Genomic DNA, 8,079 nt, shown 5'->3' with positions numbered 1-8,079 from the left:
AAAATATAAGTTCTCTTTTCTAGTTAGAAAGAAAAACCCAGCCCAAGTATTATAATAGTAAGTTGCATATAATTTATACTCGTTAAACAGACTCCATCCTTTTCTTTTGTCCCAAACAATCTTTCCTCCCTTTCCTTCTCGGCTTCTGCTTTTCTTCCTTTCCTTCTTGGCTTCTCCTTTCCTTCCTTTCAAGTTTCATCATTTTCCGTCCTTTTTCTCTTCTCCTTTATACAAAATTGTTGCTTACCTCACCACATGATGCAGAAGAATAGAGTATTTTTGGAGCATCTTTTATATATATATATATATATATATATATATATATACACGTGCTTGTGTACGCAATAAGTACAACCAAAATGACCAAGCAATCTTCCAACTGAATCTTGTTTATGTCTCTTTAAAAGTTCAAATGTTACTTGAATTCAACATTAAGATGCCATACTTTTTGAAAACTACGGATAGGGTTTTCATTATTCATCCAGTCAAAGTTAATAATCCAGAATTCAACAATTTATTTGTCAAAAGCCTAATTTATTAACTGTTGTTACTTTACTCATTTAAAATTAGTGAAGTTGTCCAATCAAATTAACAACTTTCAAGTACCAACAAGTTGTTGTTTTCGAAATATAATGCTTGATACCCCCTCCAATGAGTAAAATCTGAGCAAGGAAAGTATGTAATTATTGCTGATGTTTAGTGTTTTTCAAGCAGAAATCAAACTACATCAGAGTTTCAAGCTGCAGGTAATGGGGAACAGTTAAGCCACAAGACATCTTTAGCTGGTTTCACTTGGAGCACTGGATTATGATCTCAAACAAATTTGCTAGCCTAAGCTAAATTCTGCCGCATTGAGTTTACAAAAATCTTTGATGATGAAAAGATGTACATAATGCATAGAAATACTATCCCCTTGCTCCTGCATTTATAACCAGCATTACTATGTTGATAATTGATCCCAAAAAGAGAGTCACATTATGGAAATGATGTTGGGAAAAACAACAATACCATGCGCAACAATCACACACAAAATAGCAAGCTCAAATCAAGAATAAGAACACACAAATATATTTGGTTTGGCCCAACTCAAAATGGCATACTCCAAACACAATCCACTAACAAATAAATCTTTACAACTGTGAGACTTTTAGAATGAGAAAAGTCTCCTAAAACTCCTTGCTCAAAACTTAACCAAAAACCCAATTACACCCTTTAATAGCCTACTCACTTAGCTATTCTCTTGGTGTCTAACTCTCTGGGGTTACTAAACTAAAACCAAAACATCTTATTTATAGGGGTGAAACCTTTTATACCTTTACTAAACTCCCGATGTGGGATACAAGACAAATTCAAACTTACTTAACTTTCGATGTAGGATTCTGAGATTTAAGGCAAATCCCAACAAATCCTCCCTTGACTTGAATCTCCAAACACTTCAACAGTATCTGCAAAGCTAACATGCTTACCTTTCTTCTTTTCTTTCATCACAGGCATTCCAGCAACTGAGCCTCCATCAAACATGTACAAGTGATTGACCCTATTCCCTTGTAGAATCACAATACTATTTTTGTACACTTTCAACCAATCATTACTACCATAATATGTGTACCCTCGAGAAGCTAACTCACCCAAAGCAATCAAATTGTAGTGACAATTTGGTACATACCTTACATGACGAAGTGTCCTAATAACACCATTGTGAGATTTAAGGCGAACACTCCCAATGCCTTGAATCTGCACCTTTTCTTTGTTAGCAACCACAATATCCCCATACTTTTCATTCTCATTCAACTCCACAAAGCAGCTCCTATCATTGCAAACATGAACTGTAGCAGCTGAATCTAAAACCCAACCTTTATCACTTTTCAAAGTCTGGGTCTCATCCACACAAGTTGTCAAAACAACATCATCATCATCAGACAAGACAGCAGCAGTATCACTCTTTTCTTCATCTGATATCTTCTCATCATTCGTCCTTTTGAAAGCAGCCATATCCCTTCTCAGCTTCCTACAGCGCACTTGGATATGTCCCTTCTTACCACAATAATAACATTCTACATCACTGTAATCTCTGTCTCTTGACTTAGATCTCCATCTTGATCCATCAATCCTCTTTTGAGTCCTCCCTCGATCAAAACCCTCTACAGCTAGTGTACTCCCTCCAGGTGATGAGTTCTGAGCTCCCATAAACCTTTCATTCTCACACAACAGGGCAGTCACATCATCCAACTTCAAAGTAGACCTGCCTACCAACACAGTCTGAACTAAAGGCCTATAAGACTTAGGCAAAGATGCCAGCAAAATTAAAACCTTCTCTTCATCTTTTAACTCATCAACAGAAATCGCTAGCAATTGAGAAACCAATCTATTAAACTCATTCAGGTGATTATGAAGAGTCATACCTTCTTCCATCTTCAGAGAATACAGATCCATCTTCAAACATAATCTATTAATCAACGACTTCGAAGCATAAATACCTTCAAGCTTATCCCATAAACTTTTCGGAGTACTCTCAGTTAACACACTGTACTTTACTTCTGGAGCTAACGCCAATCTAATAGTACTAACAGCCTTCTTCTGAATCCTATTCCAATTAGCATCAGACATTCCCTCAGGCTTACTACTTTCTAATGCCTGATCCAACCCTTGTTGTACTAACAGATCTTGAATCGTACTTTGCCATAACATAAAATTACTCTTTCCATCAAATAACGAAATCTCAAACTTAGGCATAGACATACCAGACATACCTTCTTCAGACATCTTCAAACACTGCTTCACGATCTCTTGGACCCACGAACCTCGCTCTGATACCACTTGTTGGGAAAAACAACAATACCACGCGCAGCAACCACACACAAAATAGCAAGCTCAAATCAAGAATAAGAACACACAAATATATTTGGTTTGGCCCAACTCAAAATGGCCTACTCCAAACACAATCCACTAACAAATAAATCTTTACAACTGTGAGACTTTTAGAATGAGAAAAGTCTCCTAAAACTCCTTACTCAAAACTTAACCAAAAACCCAATTACACCCTTTAATAGCCTACTCACTTAGCTATTCTCTTGGTGTCTAACTCTCTGGGGTTACTAAACTAAAACCAAAACATCTTATTTATAGGGGTGAAACCCTTTATACCTTTACTAAACTCCCGATGTGGGATACAAGACAAATTCAAACTTACTTAACTTTCAATGTGGGATTCTGAGATTCAAGGCAAATCCCAACAAATGATAGACCATTTTTATCATATCTAGCTCTTTTGATTTATTAATCCAATACCAGGGCTTGAATCCATCAATGATATCACTAAATCAGCCCTCTAAAAGATAGAAACCAAGTGATTTTTATGTATTTTGGAGTAATAATGAGTCCAAAAAGTCCCGTTTCTTTGTGTCCAAGGTGATTTATTTTGTTGAGCAAAAAGAGTTGAGTTGAATCATGAACCACTTTTCTGTTGGTAATTTGGTTTCAATGATCTTCACTAGATAACATTGCATTGAATTATGAACCACTGTTGAGTTGGTTTCAAAATGGTGAACTCCACAATTTTCTTTTCTTTGCTATAATCCAAGAAAATCAAGATTATCTCTTCAAAAGTAAAGAGTGAAAATGAAGCAAAGAAAGTCAGTTAGTGTTCTTCATGCTGAATGCACCAAATTCACATTTTTCATGCCAAGCGTTATATGGAGCAATTAGGCCACCTGCCAAAGCTAGTAACTTTTACTTTAAGCACGGGATTGTTCTCAAAAAAGTTGGCTGGCCGGAGCTCAAATCCGTTGCTTATTGTTGGCATCAAAGGAAAATCTTCTTGGTAAGGTACATGATGAAAACCAAATGTGTACCATAACACAATGTCCCTGTTCTCTATTCTTCTATTCCTGTATATTAAACCAATAATAATCAACATTATAGCAATACCGATCAATCCAATAAGGAAAAGTAAAAATAATCTTTAATAACACTATACCTGCTGCTCCATGTTGCTAAAGTGTCATCTCCTCTGCTTTGATCAAGATATAATCCCCCTGCCCATTTTTCAGACTTGTTATATGGTGTAATCCACACGTTGTACTTGGTGAAAGCTCCCCGAATCTGTGGATAATCATCGTCTGTTAAAAGGGGACCGGTAACTGATCCTGGGATCAATCGGTAGCCAACGAGGTTACCCACTTTAGTTTTCTTGTTAGGATTCACAACTAGAAGATCAGCTGACTCCGAGCCAAGTTTAATTTTTGCATCTGACTCAGTTTTAGCTGTTTCACTAACAACCGTCCAGTAACTTTTTCTAGGTGAGCTTTGGTCAGTAACTCTGGTTGTTTGCAATTTGGACTTCACAAAGGAGTTGGATTCACCATCGACATCAAGATCAAGGTAGTAGGTGAGGAAATGATCATGGTGAACACCTAATGTGTTTTCTGCCAATAATGTGCCATAGACTTCCTCATGTATTTGGTCTTTGTGGCTGTATTTTGATCCCCTTACTTCTAGTAATCCAGATAGTCCAACCTGTTAAGAATGGTAATTTCAGACAAAATCAAAACAAAGGCACCTAGAAATCCTTAATGACATTAGTAAAGTAACCAATTAATGTGACTTTACTGTGACTTTAATGGATCCAGTCTGCTTGAATTCCCAGTCATTTATGTAGTCATAATTGCCCACAGTTGATACCATCCTAACTACAAGGCTCACTTCTGGCCTAACCTCTGTAACCTGCAAAACCATTAAATTTCCATTGCATTAGTAAACCTTCCAAAACTTCAGCTGAAGTTACAATAAGAACCACCAAGAACTTACTGAAATTTTGACATACCAGTACTTCTGGAATCATAGTCTCAGTGTGTCGCCACATTACATCGCCAGCGTTCCGTTCGAAGATGCAGAAAACATTAGGCATCTCAATAGGCATCCCATCCTGCCCAGCAACAAATGCACCCATGAATACTGCATTGGCTGGGCAGTCTCTAAGTGGTTCAAGTGGCACTGCACATAGACCATATCCATATTCCCCGGCATCAAAAAATGTTCTATAGTACCATTCTTCAGTTAAATCCATGTATGGAACAAAGAGCTCTGATACAAATCCCCTATACATCACCCTACGAAAATTTTGCTTCTCAGTGTCATATATGGATGCTAAAGATATTATTGGACCAGCCCGAGCATCGAAACTCATATGAAAATCCCAATTAGCCCACCTGATTTAAATCAACAAATGGACAATATTGTGTTAAAGGAAACCAAACCAAGGAAATGTGTACAAATTTACCTAGTAAAAGTTATGGAAAAGCGATAGCATAAACTGAACATAAACCCCACACTGAAACGAAGTCTTTTGTCATTTCTAGTAGGAGTCTACAAGTCATTATCACTGAAGAATGGATTTTTTTTTATTTTTATGTAGTCTAGGGACAGAAAAAAAGATTATAAGTTAGAGATTCGAACTCTAAACGTACTCAATGCTAGGTCGTAGAAGGTGCTACATTAACTGAGTTAAGCCTCCTATTCATCTTAAGAATGATTTTTTTTTTTTTGGTTAATTTTTTTAAGAATGAATTTACTATATGACATTTAATTTCCTTCCTATGTATGATATTACCACTACCATTAATATACATGTTGTCTCTTCAACAATGAGTTCAGACAGCTTTACAAATAGGCTAATAATTTCAACAACTAGTGGCAGGATAAGAAATAAATAGTCATAGTTGGCCCCTCATTACTGCACTTACCTAACTCTGTTTCCATCAATGGAGAAACTAGGCCCGTCTGGTTGCACAACCGTGATTCCTTTCAACTGTGGCCCGAAAGGTGCCCTCTGCTTGGACTCTCTGTAATCTGTCCCAGTAGCCTTTGGCACAGGGATCATGAATCTATCCTGAAAATGTATGATCTTCATTTCTTCAAGATCAACTGTCACAGTGATTGCCTCTATAGGCCTCATGTACAAATTAACTGTCCCATCCAGATAATAACACAAAACCTTAACTATCCTTCCATTTTTTTTCTTCTCTCCAAACCATCCTACGGCAAAGCTTCCGCACAGAACCTCCTCAATCTTGAGCCCTCTCTTACTTATGGAAGCCAAGAACGGTGCATGCTTAAACAACAACAACTCTGCGGCATTTTGTTCTTCAAAAGTGAGTAAAGGGTATCCATAACCATTGTAAATTTGATCAGAAATGATTCTGTTACGCGATAAATCAACGATGATTTCACAAGTCTTATGGTTTATACGTGCTATAACCAGGGCTTGGCGAGGTGGGGGTGTCGTGGAATAGCTCTCCAGCCAGGAAATGACAACCTGTTTATTTGGTTCTTCTAAGCCTATGTATTGGAAGGTCAAGTTGTGGTTGGAGGTGGGGAATGATTGTTTAACAATGGCTTGAACCTGGATGAACTCGTTTGGTGTTAAAGAGTCTAGAGGGTGTTGGATTTGGTGGGAGAAGGGAACAATGGAGAGGGTGGAGAAGAGAAAGAAGAGGAAATTTTTTGAGTAATGTGCCATTGTTATTTTTTAGTGATGGACCATGGATGGATAGCTGGCTTTATATCCAAGTAGTTCAGTTTTCTATGGAAAAAAAACAAGATAGTTGTCTAAAGTTGAATTATACATATGTGAAGGAAAAATATCTATGGAAAAACAAGAAGGTCGTTTCCTAAATTTCAATTATATGAACGAAAATGATCTTACCTTGAAATGGAGTTTTCAAATGTACGAAAAACAAACAATAAGATGAATATGTTTCTGTACAGTTTTGGAGTTTAGATGAGACATTATTTTGTTTGGTGCGGGTCATATAATATCCTACTTCTACTATTATTTCTATTTAATGGTATTAATTGCATTAAAATTTTTAATTTTTAATATAATACAATAACACAATAAAAAAAATACACAAATAATATTATTTAAAAATTTAATAAAAATCAAATGGCATAAAGTATAATACAATAATTTTTATCTTTTATATATATATATATAAATATTAAATAAATACATAAATTATTAAATTTACTTTTTAAATACAGCAATAATTTAACCGACATAAATGTTTGATCTCTCGACAATACTATTTTTTTCATGGCAGATCGGACGATTTTGATTGCTCTTTTTTGAGTGTGCTGATATGTTCGGATCCATCGGGCAGAAATGAATTTAAATTCATTTTATTTATAAACAAAGTTAAATAGAAAGGGGAAAAAAGCTAAAATTTACTTATAAAAGCCCATTTTAATTAAGGAGCCCAAATAGGAGTGTAGGGCCCCAATCAGACCCTTTGTCACATCGACAAAAATCAAAACCTGACTGAAAAAAAAAAAAAGTACTCCCTTGCAAAACGGACCAAGCCCATGTCGGTACTTATGTAAATTGATTAGATGACTTAAATGATTAAAAAAAGCTAATATTACAAATTGTATTAAAATTACAATAAAATATTTAATATGATATTTAAATTTAAAATATTTTTAATGTAATATTTAAATTATAAATTTATTAGTTAATTTGATATTTGAATAATTATTTGTGTTATGTATCATTATTTAAAATTAATCATATTAATTATAAATATCAATTCTTAATTTAAATATCATATTAAAATTTTTTTAAAATTTAAATATTATATTAAATATTTTTATTATAGTTTAGAAGTTATTCGAAAACATTAACCCTAAAAATTACTTCTAGCTCAACACAATTTTTTTTCACTCGTGTCAATAATTTATATACTTTATTTTATTTCAATATTTTATTTATAGATTAATTTATTAACTCGTGATCTGAATTCTGATGATTCATTTTTTAATTTATCTAATATTTATTGTTGATAAGTATAAATAGTTGAGAAAATGGTGAGGGAAGTAAGATTATTTACAATTTTAACTAATAATATTTCATGTATTCACTTCTCATTTAAAGTATTTTTTTAATAAAAATATTGTAATATGAGATTATTAAATTAAAAAAATTGATTTTATGTATTAGAAATTGAATTAATAACAACTCATGAATCAATTTAATTAAGTTTCCAATATTTATTTAAACAAATAAGTTTTTTCTTGCTATAT

General features: G+C 34.3%; 1 protein-coding gene across 1 annotated transcript; it reads right to left on the bottom strand.

Moving 5' to 3' along the window:
• Positions 1-3,529: 3,529 nt before the first annotated feature.
• Positions 3,530-6,629, bottom strand: LOC111279722 (homospermidine oxidase-like). Its single transcript, XM_022866745.2, has 5 exons — positions 5,742-6,629; positions 4,823-5,207; positions 4,609-4,722; positions 3,977-4,515; positions 3,530-3,887 (listed from the first exon to the last, which is right to left on the bottom strand). Exons 1-5 carry the CDS (start codon positions 6,515-6,517, stop codon positions 3,689-3,691), a joined length of 2,013 nt encoding a protein of 670 aa, XP_022722480.2. The 5' UTR covers positions 6,518-6,629; the 3' UTR covers positions 3,530-3,688.
• Between the last annotated feature and the right edge of the window lie 1,450 nt (positions 6,630-8,079).

This window comes from Durio zibethinus, chromosome 27, assembly GCF_047325235.1.
Source record: "Durio zibethinus cultivar Kanyao isolate XHJ-2024 chromosome 27, ASM4732523v1, whole genome shotgun sequence".
Taxonomy (NCBI): domain Eukaryota; kingdom Viridiplantae; phylum Streptophyta; class Magnoliopsida; order Malvales; family Malvaceae; genus Durio; species Durio zibethinus.
Note: the sequence above shows the minus strand (reverse complement) of the source record. Positions and strands in the feature narration are given on the sequence as shown.

Coding starts and splice junctions, on each gene's coding strand:
- LOC111279722 (XM_022866745.2), bottom strand. CDS start 6,517: ATGGCACATTACTCAAAAAATTTCCTCTTCTTTCTCTTCTCCACCCTC. Junction 5,208..5,741: donor ATTGATGGAAACAGAGTTAG/GTAAGTGCAGTA, acceptor GATTTAAATCAG/GTGGGCTAATTGGGATTTTC. Junction 4,516..4,608: donor CTGGATCCATTAAAGTCACA/GTAAAGTCACAT, acceptor CATTCTTAACAG/GTTGGACTATCTGGATTACT.